This window comes from Halichoerus grypus, chromosome 4, assembly GCF_964656455.1.
Source record: "Halichoerus grypus chromosome 4, mHalGry1.hap1.1, whole genome shotgun sequence".
NCBI classification, from domain to species: Eukaryota; Metazoa; Chordata; class Mammalia; order Carnivora; family Phocidae; genus Halichoerus; species Halichoerus grypus.
In genome coordinates, this window is record NC_135715.1 from 139,500,394 (window position 1) to 139,523,777 (window position 23,384).

The 23,384-nt window shown below is 35.0% G+C and overlaps 1 protein-coding gene across 5 annotated transcripts in view; it reads left to right on the forward strand.

The window, feature by feature from the left end:
- AGPS (alkylglycerone phosphate synthase) overlaps positions 1-23,384 on the forward strand; it is a 187,871-nt gene that overhangs the window by 100,259 nt on the left and 64,228 nt on the right. For all 5 annotated transcript variants that reach the window (XR_013447227.1, XM_078071030.1, XM_078071027.1 and 2 more), the window contains exons 8-10: positions 2,086-2,166; positions 11,916-12,041; positions 14,336-14,444. Coding sequence is in view for 4 of the 5 variants with exons in the window: in XM_078071030.1 (XP_077927156.1) it covers positions 2,086-2,166; positions 11,916-12,041; positions 14,336-14,444 (316 nt within the window). In the remaining variant the exon portion in view is untranslated. The remainder of the gene's footprint in view (positions 1-2,085; positions 2,167-11,915; positions 12,042-14,335; positions 14,445-23,384) is intronic.

Below are 23,384 nucleotides of genomic sequence, written 5' to 3' on the forward strand. Positions count from 1 at the left end.
CTTTAGACTGAGTAGATGCTTAAAATTCTGTGCCAAAATTTTAAATGCCAGGTTTTTCACTATTTATTTTGTAGAAAAACCTTGTACCTTCACTGCCTTTAATGTTGAACTCTCTTAAATATTGTAGTAGATGGGTGGTGCTTAAAATTGTGATTTGCTTTGGAGTTGATAAGCTATGTCTATGCATGATTTTGCACAGAATACTTCTGATACAGTATGTACAAAATATGATAGGTACGCCAGCTTTCTATTTTTGTATTTCTTAAATATGTACAATAATACTAAGACTAAGATATTGGTCTCAAAGTTTTTGTCTTATTGTTAACTTGTCTAGGGTAGGGTATACTGGATATAATAGGGTATCCTATATATTTTCTTTAGTTTTTCTGTGAGTACCCATAAAGGTATTTTTTTTTCTCTGCCTCCTTCAATTTTTTTTTCCTACCAAAAATATGTTTGGGCCCCTGGTAGATACAAGGTATATAATTAGCACAAGTATGTAGTCACTTCAAGAGCCAGCCTACTATGGGGTGCCTGGGTGGCTCAGTTGTTTAGCATCTGCCTTCGGCTTGGTCATGATCTCAGGGTTCTGGGATTGAGCCCCGCATCGGGCTTCCTGCTCCGCGGGAGGCCTGCTTCTCCCTCTCCCACTGCCCCTGCTTGTATTCCCTCTCTCTCTCTGTCTCTCTCTGTCAAATAAATAAAATCTTAAAAAAAAAAAAAAAAAGAGCCAGCCTACTAGAGAAGATGTGTGTAAGTTATTATAAGGTACCAACAGATTACTGAATTCTGTCTTTTTACTTTAGTTTAATATTTCCTTTTGTTTAGTGGCTGTAGGACCAAAAGACAGAATTACTGTTGTCTTATTGTGAGAGTTATATTGAAATTACTGTTATTGTGAGAGTATAATTAAAATGAGAGTTTTATATAACATAAAACAAAAAGTACATTCACATATATCATCTTATTTAATGTTTATCATAATCCTGTGAATTAAGCAGTGCAATTATTTGTATGTATTCAAATTTCAAATATAGGGAAGCAATTTTCGTATTGTCTGTTGTATTCTTTCCTTTTCATTACTAGCTAGACTTATCTGTATTAGTTATTGCCATGAAACCGAACATATCAAAGTGCAAAGAAAGCTTCCCTGGGATCCAAAAGAAGAGTGTATATGTTAACCTGATTGTTCAGCCAAATAGAAGGGGAAAGAAGTCTGTTTTTAATAGAAAATAATTCATGAAGATTCATATATAGAAAAATTAGGTCAACCAAGAATGTTAAAAACATTTTTTGGGCAGTCATACATTTGGTAAGTTGAGCCAGTTGATACTCAGTTCCTTCTTTTTAAACAGGAGGCAGGGGTGTGCTTTGGTTTCTGTCCAGGGCCTCTCGTCCTATTTTGGATTAAAAATAAAGCGGGAATGCCATTTAGTATATTCAGATGTCTTTCTTTGCAGGTGTCTTTTTCTAGTGTCACAATGGGCATCTTCTGATACTCTTAAGTTATATATGATCGTTAACTATTAATAGTAGTGCAGAGAGTGTTTGCAGAATGCCAGGAACTTTGTATGCTAAGGGTTTTTTTGTTTTGTTTAAGATTTTATTTTTAAGTAATCTCTTCACCCAACGTGGGGCTCAAACCCACAACCCGAGATCAAGAGCTGCATGCTCCACCGAATGAGCCAGCCAGGCACCCCTGTATGCTAAACTTTTTATGTGCAGTATCTCATTTAATCCCTACACCAACCTTATGAGTAGTATTATTATTCATACTTTACAAATGAGGAAACACTAGACTTAGTTAAATAATTTGCTTAAGGTAAGAGGTAGAGTTTAATTCAAACTAATCCCTGAATAAAGACAGAGTCTGTGTTTTAAACCCAACTCCTGTGCACTATACTGCTTATGTTACTGTATCTGTCATGTTGTATAGTCTGGGATACAGGGGTAGTATAGTAGTGTGGGTAACCCTATTTGCTAGTTTTCTGTCTTATCACTTGCTGTTTTGAATTAGGAAGTTATATTTCCTCAGAAAATGTCAGTAGTTCTTGGAGATGAGACTTTTTTCTTCCTTTGCAACAGAATCGAATCCTCTGGGTTGATGAGAACAATCTGACAGCTCATGTGGAGGCTGGTATCACAGGACAGGAGTTGGAGAGACAGGTACGTTATTACCTTTAATTAAGATTTTCAAAATTGCTATGTGTCCTCTTTATTTTTTTAAGATTTATTTAGTTAGAGAGCAAGCAGGGGGAGGGGCAGAGAGAGAGAATCTCAAGCAGAGACCCTGCTGAGCATGGAGCTGGACTCAGGGCTTGATCTCATGACCCAGAGATCATGACCTGAGCCAAAACCAAGAGTCGGGCGCTTAGCCAACTGAGCCACCCAGGCACCCCTCTGTGTGTCCTCTTTATGAATGGAGTACCTGTCACAGCACATTCTCTGAACAGATTTGCTCAGTTTCCATTGTGGGTCAGGCATTGAGCTAGATACTGAGGACACAGTAGTGAATAAGACACCATTCCCTACCCTTGGAAAGCTTATATTATAACAGAAAGTTAGGTAAATAGACAGTTATGATTCAGAGTGAGAATTGCAAGGTGAATGCTGAATGCAGGGTGTTATGGCTCATCAGATAGGGTTAGCAGGGAAGGAATTAGACAAAGAAGGTATCACAGAGAACACATTTATTTATTTTATTTTCTAGGGAATTTATTTTTTGTTTCTTTTATTAACATATAATGTATTATTTGTTTCAGGGGTACAGGTCTGTGATTCATCAGTCTTACACAATTCACAGTGCTCACCATAGCACATACCCTCCCCAATGTCCATCACCCAGCCACCCCATCCCTCCCACCCCCCTCCACTCCAGCAACCCTCAGTTTGTTTCCTGAGGTTAAGAGTCTCTTATGGTTTGTCTCCCTCTCTGGTTTTGTCTTGTTTCATTTTTTCCCTCCTTTCCCCTATGATCCTCTGTCTTGTTTCCCAAATTCCTCATATCAGTGAGATCATATGATACTTGTCTTTCTCTGATTGACATATTTCGCTTAGCATAATACCCTCTAGTTCCAACCATGTCGTTGCAAAGGGCAAGATTTCATTTTTTTATGGCTGCATAATATTCCATTGTATATATATACCACATCTTCTTTATCCATTCATCTGTTGATGGACATCTTGGCTCTTTCCATGGTTTGGCTATCGTGGACATTACTGCTATAAGCATTGGGATGCACACACCCCTTCGGATCACTGCGTTTGTATCTTTGGGGTAAATACCCAGTAGTGCAATTGCTGGATCATAGGGTAGCTCTATTTTCAACTTTTTGAGGAACCTCCATACTGTTTTTCAGAGTGGCTGTACCAGCTTGCATTCCCACCAACAGTGTAGGAGGGTTCCCCTTTCTTTGCATCCTCGCCAACATCTGTCATTTCCTGACTTGTTAATTTTAGCCATTCTGACTGGTGTGAGGTGGTATCTCATTGAGGTTTTGATTTGGGTTTCCCTGATGCCGAGTGATGTTGAGCACTTTTTCATGGAGAACACAGCATTTAAAATGAGACTTAAGGATGAGTGAAAGTCAGCAAAAAGGGAAATGGGAGTGGAGAGAACAATCCAGTCAGAGGAAGCAGCAAGTGCAGAGGCTTTTAGGGCAGCTCTTGCTTTTGGGCGGCCTGCAGACAGCTGGGTGTGGCTGAGGTCTAGTGTGTGTTTATGGGAGAATACACAGTCTTGGTGTTTATATGTTGGGTGGGAATACGTATAGTGGTGGTAAAGGATGAAGCCGGGAAACACAAAGAGATCATATTTTAAAGGGGCCTTATAAAGTCCCTTTTAGAAGTTTGAACTTTACCTCTGTATTCAGGTAGTTCTGGCTAGCTCCTGTTGGAGGATGGATGGGGGGCACATAAGGGTGGTTAAGAGGCTACTGGCATAATTCAGACAAGAGCTGATAGTGACCTATAATGAAGGAGTAAGAATGGAGCGAAGTGGAACATATTGGACATTGAATTCTCAGAAGTTGATGACAAATTGGATCAGCTGGGTAGATGTTGGTATTTGCTATTAATTGAACTTTTCAATGCCTAATTTCTTTTTCTTTAAGATTTTATTTGTTTTAGAGAGAGCAGGGTGGGGGGTTGCGTGGGAGAGCAGAGGGAGAGGGAAGAGGAATGAATCTCAAGCACATTGCGCTGGGCATGGAGCCCGACGTAGGGCTTGATCTCATGACCCTGAGATCATGACCTGATCCGAAATCAAGAGTCAGACGCTTAACTGAGCCACCCAAGTGCCCCAATGCCTAATTTCATTGAAAACCGCTCATCTCAAGAATTAGTCAAACTCTTGGAGACCTTGTAGCACTTTTTTAGGATCCTGAAGAATTCTTGGAAAACTTTAGGTTCCTTTCATGAATTCTAAGGAGGTAATTATTAAAATGTGTTTCCAACTTTCGCAGACATGGTCAAGATGACTATAACTCAGCTTTTGTAAACAAAAATTAGGAAGTTTAATTTGTTGGTGATATATTGACCACTTTGTTCAACCTGAGTTACAGAGACTCCTCCCTCCTACCTTTGGATGGGACAGAGAGAGATGAGACATGCTTGTCCATCTTATTTTTACTGTCTTTTTCCTTATTTCTTGGTAAAGTTGAATGAAATGGGTATGCCACTGACCAATCCTGGATGAAAAGCTTTGAAAAAAATTATTAAACTATTATCTTTATTTTTGATTTAATGCACTAAGATAGAACTGGAATGAAATTGAACATATTAGTTGAGGCAGTGTTAAAGATCTTTAGTAAGCCAAGGTTTTATATAAGTCCAAGTAATTAGATTTGTTAATTATTATAGTTTATAATGAACTTAAGTGGGCAGAATAATAGTATTTAATGAAAAAACCTGTAAAAATCCCATATTAGTTTTCCATTATATCTAAATGAGGCACTATCAACACAGCAATTTTTTAATAACAAAGAGTGGCCTTTCATGTCTCTAATTTTATATCTTTTATTACAGCATTTGATGGAGTATTTTAACCTTTCCAAGTTTTCTTTTTTTTTTGAAAGGTTAGAATTAAAATTCAAGGAACATATTTCCTTGAAATTTAAATGACATTTTCCTAGACTAGGAACTTCTGATATTTTACCTACTAGTTCATTTCCCTAAATGCCAACATAGAACTTTCTTTTTTGCCTCCAGTAAACTGTAATGTAGTTTCTACAGCTGTTTTGATCCCACTTCAAGTTCTTTCTCATTAAACTTCTGTACTCTTCAGTTTCTTAATCAGCTGAGGTAACCAGCTTAAAACATCCTGCTTTTTCCTCCTAGAAATTCTAAAACGACACAAAGATAGTAGTTGGGTAGCACATTTTAATCTCTTTAGTTTGTAAATTATATTGATTTTATTATGTGTACAATTTAAGGGAGGTCACTAACATGTCAATTATGGATTTGTTGTATAGTAACTTCATTGAGGTCTAAGTGTCATACAGTAAATTGCACTTATTTAAAAGGTACAATTTGTTATGTTTTGGTACATGAGTACAGTCATAAAACCATCACCACAATCACAATAATGAACACTTGTACCATACCCAAAGATTTCCTCTTGCTTCTTTATGATTCTCTCTACCCTACCCTTACCCTCCACCCCTGACAGTCATTGATCTGTTTTTTGTTTGTTTTTTTAACAGAAGTATATTGTCTCACAGTTCTGGAGGCTGATCTGCTTTCTATCACTGTAGATTTGTTTAATTGTCCTACAATTTTACTAAAATCTAATCATGTACTCTTTTTGAGGTTGGGGATTGAGGGTATGGCTTCTTTCACTAGGCGTAATTAGTTTGAGATTCATGCATATTGTTGCATGTATCAGTTAGTTTATTCCTTTTTATTGCTCAGTAGTATTATATTGTATAGATATACCACTGTTTATTTATCCATTCACTTGTTGAACACTTAGATTATTTCCAATTTGGGGCTATTACAAGTAAAGCTTCTATGAACATTCATGTGCAAATCCTTGAATGGACATATACTTTCATTTCTCTTGGGTAAATATCTAGAAATGAAGTGGTAGGTATATATTCACCTTTTTGAAAAACTACCAAACATTTTCCCAGAGGGCATTATTTTATATTCCCACTAGTACTGTGTGAGAGTTCCAATTTCTCTACATATTCTCCATACTTGTTAATGTTAGTCTTTTAAGTTTTAGTCATTCTGGTAGATGTGTTACAGTATCTCATTGTGGTTTTAATTTGTATTTCTCTAGTGACTAGTGATGTTGAACATCTTTTCAAGTGTTATTTGTCATCCATGTATCTTCTTTGGTGAAGTGTCTGTTCAAGTTGTTTGTCTAATTTTTAAATTGGGTTGTTTTCTTATTGAGTTTTGAGAATTCTTTACATACTCTGGATATTAAGTCCTTTTGCAGATCTATGCTTTACAAATATTTTCTCCCAGTCTGTGGCTTGTCTTTTAAATCTCTTAATAGAGTCTTTTGACGAATAGATGTGTTTAATTTTGGTGAATTCCACAATGTATTTAATTTTTTACTTTATATTTCATAGTTCTGCTGTCATATCCAGAAATCTTTGCTTTACCTGAGGTTACAAAGATTTTCTCCCATTTAAGTTTCATAGTTTTTAGTTTACATTCAAGTCTCTAATGAGTTTTGAAGATTTTTGAGTTAATGTTTATGTATGGTGCAAAGGATGGATTGAAGTTCATTTTTTTCATATGGTTATCCAGTTATTTCAGCACCATTTGTTTGAAAAGACTACCCTTCAAATTGTGTTGGCTATTCTGGGTCTTTTTGCCTCTCCATATAGACTTTATTTATTTATTTTTTTAAAGATTTTATTTATTTATTTGACAGAGAGAGCGAGAGAGCACAAGCAGGGGGAACAGTAGAGGGAGAGGGAGAAGCAGGCTCCCCGCCAAGCAGGGAGCCCGATGCAGGGCCCAATCCCAGGACCCTGAGATCATGACCTGAGCTGAAGGCAGACGCTTAACCATCTGAGCCACCCAGGCGCCCCTCCATATAGACTTTAGAATCAGTTTGTTAATATCTATAAATAACTTGTTGAGATTTTGATTGGGTTCTTTTTTTTTTTTAAGATTTTTAATATTTATTTATTTGACAGCAAGAGACACAGCAAGAGAGGGAACACAAGCAGGGGGAGTGGGCGAGGGAGAAGCAGGCTTCCTGCGGAGCAGGGAGCCGATGCAGGGCTCGATCCCAGGACCCTGGGATCATGACCTGAGCCAAAGGCAGATGCTTAACGACTGAGCCACCCAGGCGCCCCTTGATTGGGTTTGTTACACTGAATCTGTAGATCAATCTGGGAAGGACTGACATCTTGATAATATTGAGTCTTCCATGAATATGGAATATCTCTCCATTTATTTAAAACTTTGATTTTTCCGTATAGATCTTGTAACATATCTGTTAGATTTATACCTAAGTATTTCATTGGGGGGGGGCTAATGTAAATGGCATTATGTTTTCATTTTTAAATTTCACTTGTTCCTTGTTGGTATATTGGAAAGCAATTGATTTTTGTATATTAATCATGTATCCTGCAGTCTTGCTTTAATTCCTTATTAGTTCAAGGTTACCTTTCTGTTTTTTTCAGAGATATTTTAACTGAGTGTAGAATGATAAGTTGATAGTGTTTTTCTTTCAGTAATATAAATATATTGCTTCACTGTGGTCTCACTTTACTGTTTCTGGCAAGAAATCTTATTTTTGTCCCTATGTACATTCTGTGGGGTTTTTTTTTTCTCTGTTTACTTTTAAGATTTTTTTATAACTGGTTTGAGTTATGTGATTGTGATAGACCTTGGTGTAGTTTTTGTGTGTGTGTGTTTCTTACACAGGGGCTTTGTTGAGCTGCTTTTATTTGTGGGTTTATAGTTTTCATCACGCTTGGAAAATTTTGGGCTATTATTTCTTCAAATATTTGACCCTCTCTCCCCCACCTGACTTTTAGGGACTCTTGTTTACTCATATATTAGGCTGTTTGAAGTTCCACAGCTTACTGATGCTCTTTTTTTTTTTGTCTTTAGTTTTTTTTTTTTTTTTTTTTGCTATGTCTTGGAGTTCACTAATCTTTTATTTGCTGAGTATATTCTGCTGGTAACCCCATCAAGTGTATTTTTTTTTATCTCAAGCATTGTATTTCTTACTTTTCTAGATATTTAATTTGGTTCTTTCCATATTTTCTATGTCTCTACTCTGAACATATGGAATACAGTTAAATAAAGGTTTTAATGTCCTGGTCAGCTAATTCTAACATCTGTGTTAGTTCTAGGTTGGTTTTGATTATTCACCTCATAATGATTATTTTCCTCATTATGGGTTGTGTTTTCCTGCTTCCTTGTATGCTTGGTAATTTTTTATTAAGTACCAGACATTGTAAATATTATCTTGTTAGGTCTTGGATGTTTTTCAATTCTATAAATATTCTTGAGCTTTTTTTCTGGGATGTAGATATTTGGAAATAGTTTGATCCTTTAGTTCTCACTTCTGTGATCTTTTAGGTGGGTTCAAGAGCAGTGCTCAATCAGAGGCTAATCATTTCTCATTACTGAGGAACGACCATCTTGGGTGTTCCATCTCATGCTTTATGAAGGAAAAATTATCCAAGTCAGGCTGGTGGGAACAGATTTCTGGCCTGTATGAGTGCTGGTACTTTTCTCTAATCCTCTTGGATTACTTTTAACTCTCATCCTGGGTAGTTTCCTCACTTGTATGTGCTTTTCATTACTCTGCTGACTACTTGAGGGGGACCCTCTGCCAATCTCCAGGGTCCTCTCTCTGTGCTGCTCTCTTCTCTTCAGTACTTTCTCTTGTGAATTCTAGATGCTTTGGTTTCCCACAGCTTCGAACTCAGTCTCCTTACCTCACACACAGTGTTTGCCAGAGTTGTGCCTGGATTCTCTTTCCCTGCATCACGGTCTGGGGTATAAGCAAGGGGCATTCATAGTATTCACTTCCTTTGTTTGCTTTCTCAAGGGATCACAGTCTTTTGTTACCTCATGTCCAGTGTTTAAAGACTTTTGTTTCTTATGTTTTTTCAGGTTTTTTTTTTTTTTTCATGTGAGAGGGTAAATCTAGTTCCTTTTACTTGAACTTGGATGAACGTCCTGCTGCACTTTTAATTTTTTCCATTACACTTCTAAATGTTCTGTATTTAATTATGTTTCTTGTTAATTTGAGTTCCATAGTAGTAACAAGCTCTGCCATTTAGGATTTGCTCTTAGTGATGTGTCTGATGCTTAGAACATAGTAAATATTTGTTGTTTTAATATTGAATGGGAGTACAGAAGTAAGATAAAATTTTTTTTTTTTTTAAAGATTTTATTTATTTATTTGACAGAGAGAGATACAGAGAGAGAGGGAACACAAGCAGGGGGAGTGGGAGAGGGAGAAGCAGGCCTCCCATTGAGCAGGGAGCCCGATGCGGGGCTCAATCCGAGGACTCTGGGATCATGAGCCAAAGGCAGACGTTTAACGACTGAGCCACCCAGGTGCCCCTAAGATAAAATCCTTATTCTGTTTTATGGCATACAGATGGAGAGGAGAGGTTATTTTGTTAAAAAAGGATGTTTGACGGGACGCCTGAGTGGCTCAGTCGTTAAGCATCTGCCTTCAGCTCAGGTCATGATCCCAGGGTCCTGGGATTGAGCCCTGTATCAGGTTCCCTGCTCAGCAGGAAGCCTCCTTCTCCCTCTCACACTCCCCCTGCTTGTGTTCTCTCTCTCTCTTTCTTTCTGTCAAATAAATAAATAAAATCTTAAAAAAAAAATTAAAAATAAAAAAGGATGTTTGATTAACTGTGTGAGTTAAATCTGTAAACCTTTCTTCAGATTTTTCTAGCAGCTAATGGCATTAACAAAGACACAGCAAGGGGTGCCTGGGTGGCTCAGTTGGTTAAGTGTCTGCCTTCGGCTCAGGTCATGATCCAGGACACCCAGGATTGAGCCCTGCATCGGGCTCCCTGCTCAGCGGGGAGTCTGCTTCTCCCTCTGCCCCTCACCCCGCTCTTGTGCTCTCTCTCACTCTCTAATAAATAAATAAAAACTTTAAAACAAAAGCAAAGACACAGCAAAGACATAGACTTTTAGAAGAAAAAGTGACTGATTGTATATGGTCATAGGTACCATTTATTAAGCACCTAACCATATGCCAAAAATTGTTTCTTATTAGTGTACTGTAGCAGGCAGATTTTCTAGGAGGCATAAATGACAAGTTTCAAGTTCAGGTTCTTAGCCATTACACTTCACTTACCTAGTAGGAAATTAGTCAGATTTTAACAAAGTAGTAGATTTAAAGTGGTGTGCTAGGTCAAGGTCCTTGAGCATAGAGACTGTCTTTCTGTTTTGTTTTGTTTTTTCATTGTTTTTATATCCTCATTTTCATTGCTTTACATAATTCCTGGCTCGTGGTCACCAATTAATAATTGAGGAAGGTAATGAAGTAGCCTACTAGACATAAGAGGCAAATTATAAGTATATTTAACATTGAATGTACTTATAGAAGTAGTTTAGATTTAATTTGCTTTGGTGTAGGTTATGTGGAGATTTTGTCATGAGAGTATGTGAAAACGCCCTGTTTAGTGCTTAGGATATCTAAGTGCCCTATGAATGTTTTTTCTTTTTCTGCTAATTTCAGAAAAATTGAGTTAACAGTAGTCTTTTTTTGAGAGTAAATAATATGAATATAGATTGGGAGTTAGGGAAGAACTATAAAATAACAATCCGATAATCATTTTAAATTGTCCATTCATATATTTAAGCTACTTCTTTGTGAGTAGTTAATAACTTCTTAAAATTAAGTAAACACCTTCAATATTTAGTGAAAATAATTTATTATTAATAATTGATGTCTTTTTAAATGTTGTCTTCCTAGCAAAAATATTAGAAAAGATAAATAATTTGCAATGCTTATGTGCAAAAGCTAAGAAATTATGTTTAACCTATTAGGTTCTTTCAGTTTGGATCACAACTTTTATACCATACTTACAGATACAAACATAGTTGACACATTCTGCATCTCTGCATGGCTTACTTGAAAAATCGAAGCAGTTGCTTAACTGGATGACTATCAAAATGGTCAATACAGATTGATGGGCTTGAGTGCAGTAGACAGTGAGCGTGCAGATGGTGGTGCCTGTACCATTTGACATGAGATGGCTGAGTCTTTAAAATGATTTCAGTGGAATGGCTTTGGTGGTATTGCAGTAAAGGGCATCCATTCAACTTCAGGTGCTGTGCAGATGGCAAAGCCAAGCTAATATAGAAAAATGAGAAACAAGTGACTATTTAATGTACAGGAATGCATGATCTGCATCACAAATAAATGATGGTATTACATTCAGGAAACCTAGCCAGATGGCTGTACATTAAAACACATGACTCCTTGAGAGAATTAAGTACAGGCAATTTGCTTAGATTTTCTGCAGGCCTGCTGCATATTATATTAGGGTAGGGAGAACAAGAGATTAAGTGCTTTATTTATTGAAAGTGTTTAGGTGAAGTTGGCAGTTATTTAACCATAATCTGATCCCCATAAGTATTTAAATTGTCTCTTTGTGATAAAAAAAAAAAAAGGAGGGACAGTAGTTGATTTTATTTTAAAAGGATGTAAGGAGTAAGATTGGCTAGCGAACCTGTCTTTTGGTCCACATTTTTCAGTTTTGTAAAGTTTTCCACTGGGCAAAAGCTTAAAAATTGTTTTGGATGAGCATGATAAAAGTATTTCTTTTTCTATATAGGTTTTAATGAGTCCAAATACCAGTGACATACGGAAATTTTAAAGTGTGAAGAGTTAATGTGTTGAATGCTATGTGAAATGGTCCCATTTTCACTAGTAAAATACTACATTTTTTGTTTTTCAGCTTAAAGAAAGTGGTTATTGTACAGGTCATGAGCCAGATTCCCTGGAATTCAGCACTGTGGGAGGATGGGTATCTACTCGGGCATCGGGCATGAAGAAGAATATCTATGGCAATATTGAGGACCTGGTAAATTTTTTTCTGGTTACTATGTCATAATTGATTAGTCTATTACTGTGAAGTGATTAAAGCCTTTTTTAGAGTTGGATGGTAGGGTCTTCCCAAAAGTATACCCCTTTTGATTATAGTAAAGTTGACTATGTATAGTGGAAGCAGTTTAAAGACAACTGTGGTCATTATTTACAGTTGCTCCTTTTCAAGTGACTGATATTTAAGGTTTATAGATGCTTTATAGTATCTTACTTATATATAAACATTATTTTATAAGCTTCTTGGAGCCTCAGTCTTCAACTCTCCCAAGGTTTTAGTCCATTTATTTAAGTGATCTCATCATCATTGCCACTTTTTTGCCTTAGGAGAGTTTATACTTATTTTTCTTAAAAATTTTTTTCTATATAGAATTAAAGAGCCTGATTGAAAATGTTCTAGTAGGTGGCAGTATGACCTGTAATGGTTTATGTGCACACCATTTTATTTTAGCTGATCTGGTGCCAGTGTTCTGGGAGCTAGTGTGGTAATAGTGTAACTGTGGGCATTCTGGCTAGGGATTAGATATCATTTGTTCCATGTGTAGCTTTTCCAGTGATTAGTTGTGTGACCTTGTGCAAATTGGTTCACCTTTCTAAACTTGTTTCCTCTTCAGTAAAGTAAACTAATGATACTCACTGCATGGAATTATTATAAGTGTATATTATAAACACTTAAAATGTTTACATTATCCTGTTTTTTTTTAAATTGAGGATATTTTAGAAATCACATTTTTCTTTTTACAAATAAAACAAATTCAATTTCAGAGGAGAGAATTTAATCCTTTTACTATGGATTATTAAAAACTTTATCATAGTTAAGCAAACATGTGATAGACTGCTACATTTAGTACTGCTAAAGCATGTAATTTATTTTATTCCTTTTTTGGAGAGCCTTAAGGACCACAGATTATAAGCATATATCCTAACGTGCTTATTTGCATGTGTATATCTAGCTTTTAATATAAAAAAGGATCACGCTGTGTTTAATCTCCTTAAACTATATTGTCAGTATATTAACTTGTAAATGAACAAAGACAAATGTAAATGTACACTATCATTTTTAGAGTGCATATAATTCTCTTTTATTGATAATTCATGGTTTATTAAAGTAATTCCCTATTAGTGAATATTTAAATTATCCTTGATTTCAAAATTGTAGGAAACAAAGGGGAAAATATCTTCTTTAGTAATTTCTTCAGCATACATCTTTAATCACTTTCTTTGGGCAAGTTCCTAGAGAGCTTGAATTGTTGAATCAAGATGTTTATATATGTTTTTTAAGTCTTTGAATCTTTATCGCCAAAATGCTTCATAGAAATTTGTGCCATTTGGCATTCCCACTAGCACTATGAGAATCTTTGTTTTATTGGACCTTTTATTTATATTTTTGTCTTTTTAATTTTTTTATTTCTTTAATTGCTAGTGAATGTATACTTTTAAAATGTCCTCATTGGTGATTTTTAGTTTTTGTTTTGTGAATTGTTTATTGATGTCCTCTGCTCATTTCCTTAAATAATAAATAGACTATTTTTGTTTATCTGTCAAAAAGCTATTGTAAAAATGTGTTGGATTTTCACCTAACCATTTCCTGATTTGGGTTTCAGGAACTATTTTTGAGTGACTCTCTACCTCCAATATACTTACTTTCTCACTGGTGTGAGACTTGTATCACATGCATCTCTCTTTTCTTCTCTTTAATTCAATCACTACATCTCCCTCTTCATCCCATTTTTGACCTGATTATAATTAATACTTCATTCTTTTCATTCTTTTCTACTAAGTGGGCAAAGTAGGTAAATTGAGGGTGGGAATAAGGCAAGAATAAGTGTTCTCTTAGAATTCTAAGCATTTGAAGCAGCTTGATGTGAATAATAGTGATTCATCAGTACTGTTAAATAAGTGAAAGAATGAACCTATTAAAATATGATCATTGATTATTTCTTTTGTCCTTTAGTTCTTTGCCACATGGATAATCCTAGACTAAATTTGGTTTAAAGAAAAGTGCTTTTCATTTTTTTAAGATGATGAATGAATATACCCAAATCGATAACAATCTTAGAATCATTTTTTTCTTCTTTTAAAGTTATATAAAATTTATTTTTAGTCTAAGAATTATTACAAGATATTAGAATTCTGAAGGGTATCACCATTTATCACTTAATCCAATATCTTTAAAAGTAGAGTTTTTAATAAATATAGATGGATGTGTGTACACACACACACAACATTCACTGACAAATATGTAGAATTTACATCGTGCATTGTATTAAACAGGTGGTTCATATAAAAATGGTAACACCTAGAGGTATAATAGAAAAAAGCTGTCAAGGACCTCGTATGTCAACAGGCCCTGATATCCATCACTTCATCATGGGATCTGAAGGTAAATATAACTAAATTTATTATAAAGAAATACAGGTTAGTGACTCAGTTTTCTGAAAATCTGTGATATTGTGATATAAGATCTTTGAAAGAAAGACATGTTTTATATATTTAAAGAATGGTGATTTTTTTTAAGTTTTATTATTTTAATTTAGTACTTCATAAAGTTTTTATTATGAGAACATCTTATTAAACATCCCTTTTACGTTTTGGTTTTTATAGTTTTAGAGATAAGTTAGCCTCTTTGGTATTTTATTTTTGTTTTAGAGTTTTTAATCAATGATTTTAGGAAGAGTAGTTTTTAAGATTTAAAATGGTTTGCTTTAAAATTTTATAGTATTCTCTAATCTTGTCTGACTTCTCGGGGAAAGGGCTGAGAAAGTACTGTCTTAGTGTCTTGTCTTTCTATAATTTTACCTTTTGTTACTTGCTATTTGATTCTTTGAAGAAGTGGAATTTAAAATCCTGTTGATTTACATATCTTTTAAAACATGTTGGACTTTTTTTTTTTACTATTTAACTACTATTCTTTTGCTTGGTTACTTAATGCTGGGATGGATTAGAATATAGTTCTTCATCTCATACAAAACATTTAATTGCTGTACTGATCAGGAAAAAACTGACCTTCTATTTTGCAAACTAACTTTTATGTGGTGAATTTTATGGATAAGATGAACATAGTCGTGTTTGTCAATTCTTAAAATGGTAGAGAGGGATATCCCTTAAATCCAGAGAAATAAGATAAAATAAGTGTCTCTAAATGAGTGGAGGAACTCATTACTAGTTTAGAAGATGTGGTACAAGCTAAAAAAGAGATAGATTTTCAAAACATTTAGCTGAGCAATTACAATAAACTAGGATGATAGGACATAAATTCTATCTTTTGATAGTAACATCAGGGAGGGAAAAAATAACAAACTATGTCTCAGTGACAGGCTAGAGGTCAACTAGTGATTTGATGACCAATGATATAGCTTAGGTATTTTTTCATGATAATCAATGATAAACCTTTGTCAAGATGTCTTACCAGTTTACCCTCTTACTCTTTTTCTGATCAGTATACTCTTCTATGGAAAAATAGAACTACATTTTTAATGAGAAAAAAATGTTAAATTCTCTTAAAATAATATCATTCTTTGGTAAATATTCTGCAACTTCTTATACTAACACATCATCCAAAAGTTAACTAAAATATATAACCTTTTGCCACCAGGTGTCAAACTGAGTAACAAATAGGTATTAAAACTGATAGTCATTAATTACACTATTACTATTTGTGCGTACATAGTTGGAGTCAACTCTAAATATAAATGATCTTTTTAAGTAACCGTATCAGACCTTTTTTTTCTCCCATCGCTTAGTATTTTAAAATTTTTGGTGCTAGGTACTGTGCTGGCACAATGAAGGACACAGGTAACAATTGACCCTTATAATACAGTACAATAAATTATATGATAGAAGTAAATGCAGGAGAAATACAGACAAAGTTTGCATTGATGGGTGCTTAAGAAGACCTTTTCAGAGGGGTCATGCCTAAAGTGGTCCTTGAAGGTTGATAAGGAGTTGAGGGAATAAGGTGGGGAGGGAGTTGCCCTGCAGAGAGAACTGCAGGTGGGCAGACTTAGAAGTGAGAAGAGCCACGTCTGCCTGGTGAAGCGGCCAGGTTTCCAGTGTAACTGGAACATAAGATTTAACTGTAGGGTGGAGTAGGCAGCAGGTCTAGGAATAGAGTGGTAAGGGTTACAGGGTAACTGGAGAGATAATTTGGTCTTTTATGCCTTTTAAAATAGTTTAAACTGTATCTAAATGACTAGACTACCTCCCTCAATAGTAAATTATTCTCTGAATTTAAGGAAGGTAAACTCATAATAATAAAGTAAGCAAAGAAATATGATTTGTTAAATGTATGTACTAGGGCAAATTACTGTATTTAAATGAGATCTTACTATAAACATACGTGTAAAATGCTATAGTGATTTAGGAGCAAGAATGATGAAATCTTTCAGATCTGGATTTCAATCCTGGTTCCACCACTTAAATTTCTGTGACTTTGTGTAAATTAGGTAATTCTCTATGCCAGTGTCCTCAGCTATAAAATGGGGATAATAAAAAAATCCATCTTAATAAGCTTTTGTGAGGATTAAATGAGATTATGATAAGCAGTCTATAAGCATTTAGTAAGTATTCAACAAATGTTAAATTTATTGCTATTGTTGTTGCTGTTTATTATTTTGGTATCAGTGATCTTTACAAGTGTATTTATAGTCCTTAATCTCCATCTCTGTATGTGGATATAGAGTCATCTTAATGTAGGCCAGGAGACAGCATGATTGAGAAAGTTAATTTATGTGAAATCATATTCTTTTTTATTTTATTTTTTACTTTTGAATTTTATTTTTTTAAAGTTTTTATTTAAATTCTAGTTAGCATACAGTATAATATTAGCTTCAGGAGTACAATATAGTGATTCAACACTTCTGTATATCACCTGGTACTCATCACAACAAGTTCATATTCTTTTATAATATGTATTTTTATCTGCTATCTTGAGCCAATCTAAATAATAACCTCCTGCCTTAAATGTGAATCATAAACTTTTCCTCAAGTTTTAAAAATACTTTTTTGCTATAGTTAAATCATCTGATGACAACCTTGAAAGGATTATCATTAAAAAAATGTATTTTCCTGATCCTACTAAGTTCTTCATGTGACTAACCATGTTAAATTTAATGTTTTTGTCTTGTTTTGTGTTACGAGTTTTTCATAATGATTTTTTTCAATTAGCAGCTTCCTTCCATTTTAGATGCTATAACATGATCAATATAATGAAAATTATAATAAATAGTTAAAGCCTCTGAAATGCTTTGCATTCTTACGTATGGAATTTACTAGTAATTCAAAAGAATTTGCTCTTTTATTTGAAAAATGGTTAAAAGCTACATTTTTATTTTTTTAACCCATGACCCACCCTTGTTTTCGCCTTTGCTCTATGTTGAAATAAGTGAAATGCTTATTATCAGTCCTTTGTGTATTTTTACCTTTTGTATGACCTTGACACTTGTAGGACAGCTTGAGTAGTTATTATAATATCCATGGGTTGCACTTTCTTTCCTTGTTTCTTGAAACTACTGTCCCAGTGTTGCCCTGTTTTATATGTTGTTTTAAAGAAATCTAATGCTAGTTATTTTGCCTTTATAGCTTGTTTCCCTTTTTCACCTGAGTGTCCTGAGGATTTTTTTCTTTATTATTGAAGTCTACAACTTTTATAACTCAGAGTTGATTGTCCTAGGTTGTTTTGCGTGGTGCCCAGTGGACCCTTTCTATGTTTATATTTACGTCTTTTATTCTTTCTGGAAAGTTTTTTTTGTATCTAGTGTTAAATATTAGGGGTTTTCCCCCCATTGTTTTGATTTTTCTTCTTCAGGGACACCAATTATACTATGTCTGATTATGTTTGCTTGTTTGGCATTTCAACCACTATTTCTCTGACCCTTTTTATTCCCCACCTTTTTTGTTTATTTCATTTACATTCTCTTGGTTATTTTCCTGCTTTTCTTCAATGCCCTTTATTGAGTCATCATTTGAATCTATTCTCTGTTCTCCTTGGGTACCTTATAACTTAGCCTTCAGTTTTTATATGGTTTTTTTTTTTTTTTTTTATTGTTGTTGCTGCTGTTCTTTTTCTTTCCTGAAATTAGTCATCTCTTATTTCATTTCTTCTTGTGTTTTGTCCACTTTTAATGTTTGTATTTCTGACTCAGGTATTTTTTTTTAATATCCCTAAATGCTTGCTTGACAGTATTTAATTCAGTTTGAGATGTTTATTACTGTTTTTTTCCAGCATATTGGTTGGTTTAGGGGAGAGACTTTTCATCAGCAGAAAAGCTTTTATTTATATTTTGTCTTTTTCCAATAGTTTTTGTGGATTTGTGGGTCTGCTTTTTTCTATTGCTATTTATTACTTAGAAAGTGTTTCCTAGTTTGGGAATGTCCTTTTCTGTCACTCCTACCCTCTCTTGTGCTACTTGTTTTGTGGATGGTGGTATTTTTGGTAGAAGAAGGCTTGGCATGTCTTCTTTCTCTTTTATTTCTATAGGGTCTTTAATTTCCCTCTCTTACTTCATTCTTCCCCATCATTACTTTGTCTCCAAGGAGTGCCACACTTCTCTGAATATGATGCTCCCCTGAAAATACTCCCCTTGCTTCTCCAAGGCTGCCATTTCTAGTTCTTCCCATTTTCAGACCCCTCCCCATAGCCAGGGCTGTGGATTTCCCTGTACAGGATTTTGGTATTATTGTTGTACTTTTGCTGTCTGTGGTTGATTTTATCTTTGCTTCCTCCAAGTCCTCTGATACTCTCTATTTTTTCATATAAAATCTTTTAAGCCTCCCTTTACTTTCTACCCTTACAAGCTAGCAGCAGGTAGAAGGCTGTAGTAGGTCTTTTGGAATTTGTTTTATCTCTGTTTAACAGATAATGTGAAGTTCAGAGTGTTTTTTTGTCTCCTAGTAATATTGAAAGTTTTGTTTCATTATTATATGTGTTTTTCTGTTTCTTGTTGATTTTTATGTTTTGGGGGGAAAGTAGAGAGGGGGGAAGATTCAGAGTCAAATGACTGCCATTCTTCTTAGTCCCGAAGTCACCTGAAAGTATATTGTCAAATTACAAAAGAGTTTATTTACTTTAAGCAAATACTTGCATTTTATATCAAATAGCACTTGAAGCTTTTAGTTTTCTTGAGAACAAATATTATATTTGAAAATTATAAAGTAGAAAATTCTTAAATTTATTGTAATGTAGTTTTGATAAAACAGAAAAGTGAATGATGTATAAGCCTCTGTGATGTCATATTGCCATGGAGTTATTTATAAGCAATTATATAAAGTTGATATAAAATATAGGGCGCCTGGGTGGCTCAGTCGGTTGAGCGACTGCCTTCGGCTCAGGTCATGATCCTGGAGTCCTGGGATCGAGTCCCGCGTCAGGCTCCCTGCTCAGCGGGGAGTCTGCTTCTCCCTCTGACGCTCCCCCCTCTCATGTGCTCTCTCTCTCTCTCTCTTTCTCTCATTCTCTCTCTCAAATAAATAAAATCTTTAAAGTAGATATAAAATATAAAAGTGTATAAAGTGGTACAATATACATATAATCAAGTGATAAGTAATCCAAGTCTTTTCTATCACTCCACTGACATAATATTCCCAAAGCAAAAGAATCAATACATATAATAACACAACAGAAACGAGGCTTTTGATTAAGTGAATTTAGATACATCCATTTGTGATGCGCTAAGTTGAATGTAAGTCTGAGTGGAAGCTGCTCTCTGAGACCTGGATGATTTTGCTTTCACAGTGGGACCCCATGTAGACTCATAGCAGGATAGTTGCAGAGACTTGCCTTGGGCATTTCATTAACCTTGCAATAATGCAAAGTCTCATTTTACTAATTTTTATTTTATTTTTTTTACCTCACTTTCAATGTTATGGTGGGTTTTACTACTTTAGGGTGCCTACTCTACAGAGGAAGCAATACAGGTATATAGAAGTTTAAGGCGTGGTCACTTTTCACTGGTACCTTGGAATTTTGATGTAGAATTAGAATTTTAAAGGAAGTTTGCTAATGTAAAGGGATATATGTTTTAAAATCAACGTTTTGAATAGGTAATTACATATACAAAATTAAAATATGGACAAATGTACAAAATTCAAAAGGTACTAAAGGATGTGTAAGGGAAAATCTGCCCTTCTATCCCTTTTTCTGAGCATTTCCTTTGTTCAGAGTAAACAGTTACTGCTATATTTAAGTATATATGTATGCAGTCTTTCTGCCTTACACTTCCTTTTATAAAGCTTACTTCATATCATTACATTTAGAGCCACTTCATTCTTTTTGACAGCTACTGAATGTACACTAACCAGACCCTCATTGATTGGCATTTAAATAGTTTCCAGCTTTTTCCTGGATTATATTGAGGTTGTATTAGATGATATTATATGCTATAATTCAAAGAAGTATTTTCAGATGGCTCCATTTCTCAGATATTAAGGAAGGATTTCACAAAAACCTGGGAACTTGGAGTTTAGTTTTAAGTAGAAAAGTGTTCCTGTCTGCAATCATGGCTTATACTGACCTTTTCCTTAATGGATTTCAATCTGGTGACTTTGAGTTTCAGCAAGTATTTATTAAAGTGTTCTATATTCTGTGGTTAGATTAAATAGAGAAGATGATTCCTGTGTTTCAGACTATATGCCTGTCAAATTTCAATTCATTTGTAGAAACGACTTTTAACATGAGGTGTTAATTCCAAGGCTACCAGGAGCTTCTAAAAATGTTGAGAAGAGTTGAAAGAATTACAAATAAGCTTAGTGATGGTGTTAGTATAGTGGTAGGGAAATTAGCAACTTTAAAAATTAAATTGATACGACTTGTATTAGTTGTAGGAACGAACAAGTGTGATAGATAATTCTGTACTGGTGGATGAGGAGACACCATAGTACTAGTAGTTTACCTGTCAGCCTTTTACCTCTTCTCTGGCAAAGGTTTAGAAGTTCTTTTAGACTCCTTTTATAGTCTAAGATGTTTATTTCTAAAAATTTTCCTACTTGTAAAATGTATAACTGTTAGCTCCTTATTTAAGAAAATAACTCTGAAGTTTCATTTGTAATTCATTTAGAGAATTAATTAACTTATGGTTATCTTTAATAGATTTATTGAAATATAATTCACATACCATAAAATTCACCCATTTTGTGTATCTCTTAGAAGGCATAGTTCCTGAGGTTAGTGTTTGGGATTCTTTTCTGACCATAGTTGGGATCCTCCACACTGTTTCTATACAAGCAAACTAGCTGGCATACAATGTTGCCTTTATCTCCAATAAACTTACCTATGTCCTCCCAATTGCCTTTTACATCCTCCACTGTTTTCAGAGTGTTCTTAGGCTTGAACTTCTCCATATTCTGTTTGTTGGAAAGAAAGTAATTTTCTTTGGAAAGAGATTAGGAGCTGTTTTTTGCCTTGTGTTCCCTTTCCCCCTCCCTCCTCAGCCCCTTGAGAACAAGTCTCTGAGCCTCTGAGTCTCTGAGCATGGCTCTGGAGGGGAGGAAGGGGAGCAATGGCATGCTTTTCTCTGAGGACATCCCTACTTTAGTAGCTCCATGCTGGGGAAAAGAGGGAAGGAAAACAGATCTTCGTGGTTTGCTTCTCCTGGCAAGATGCCATCTCTTTACAAGCCAGGCTAAGGGCAATTGGGACCCCAGTATTAATGTGTCATTCCAAGTAGAGCCTCTGTCCCACCAGCTAAGGCTGGGTACAAGAAATGAACTAACCTCCTCCCCATTCCCCCAACGTCTTGGTGGTACTTGCCCGGAATGTAGCCTTAGGAAAAGGTAGCTGAGAGCAGGGTTATGTGGAATAGGACCAGAGGTTTTTCTGAAATTACAAAAGTCTTCATGTATGTATTCCAGAAAAAGGAAAACATACATCCACACAAAAATATGTATGTAAATTTGTATGTATATTTATGGTAGCATTATTCATATGAAGTAGCCAAAAGGTGGAAACCAATGGAACTTTCAGCTCTAGGGAGGGGAGAGGGACTAGACATTGAATTAGTGGTTTAATCAATCATGCCTACGTAATGAAGTCTCCATAAAAATCACTAAAATGCGGTTCCAGGGAGCTTCCAGGGTGGTGAACACATGGAGGTGCTGGGAGGGTGGTGCATCTGCAAAGGGCATGGAAACTCTGAGCCCCTTCCCCCATACTTTGTCCTATGCATCTCTTTTTTTTCATCTTGGCTTTGCCTGAGTAGTATCGTGTTTTATATTAAACTGGTAATCTAGTTTAAAAAAATGTGGAAACCCAAATGTACATCAGCTTAATGAATGGATGAACAAAATTGGTTATACATACAATGGAATAATAGTCCACAATTAAAAAGGAATGAAGTACTAATATGTGCTATAACAGGGATAAACCTTGAAAACATAGAAGCCAGTCACAAAGGACCACATATTGTAAAATTCCATTTACATGAAATGTCCAGAATAGGCAAATTTATAGAGATATTCCTAGATTAGTGGTTGTCTAGGGCTGAAGTATATGTGTGGGGAAACAGGGAATGGCTGTTTCACAGGAACAGGGTTTCTTTTTGTGGGTGATAAAAATGTTCTAGACTTAGATTTTTTTTTTTTAAGATTTTATTTATTTATTTGAGAGAGAGAGAGCACGGGGGAGTGGGGGAGGAGCAGAGGGAGACAGAGAAGCAGACTCCACACCAGGCATAGAGCCCAGTGTGGGGCTTGATCTCATGACCCTGAGATCATGATCTGAGCCGAAATCAAGAGTCAGTCACTTAACTGACTGAGCCACCCAGGTACCCCCTAAACTTAGATTTTAATGATAGTTGCATATATTTGTGAATATACTGAAAATATATTGAGTTCTACACTTTAAATGGGTGAATTTTATGGTTTGTGAATTATATCTCAATAAAGATACTAAAATAAAAGATAAAGCCTTAGTCATTTTTGTGATCCTTTAAAATTTACAAGGTATATTTACTTTTTATTTAAATACTAATCGGGCCAGACTTGCAGAGTTTTTGTGATTTTATAAATTATAATAAGGTCATATTTGATATCTCAGTAGGCAGTCATTTGTATATGTGAGGAACATACTGTGATCTAATGTAATTTACTTTTTAATGGACTCTTAGTTTTTAATCTTGTATTCTGTATTGACATTCTGGGTGTATTATAAATTTACTGGAAACTTTGGTTTTTGTGGTACTTTTTATTTATTTCTAGTGTTATCATTAAGTTCTCCAATTCAGAGATTTCCCTCTTTATCCTTTTTTTTATGATTCTCAGAAAATTTACTAATAGTATTAATAATTTCTACCATTTGTACATCAGAAACCACTAATTCGAAAAGCTTGGC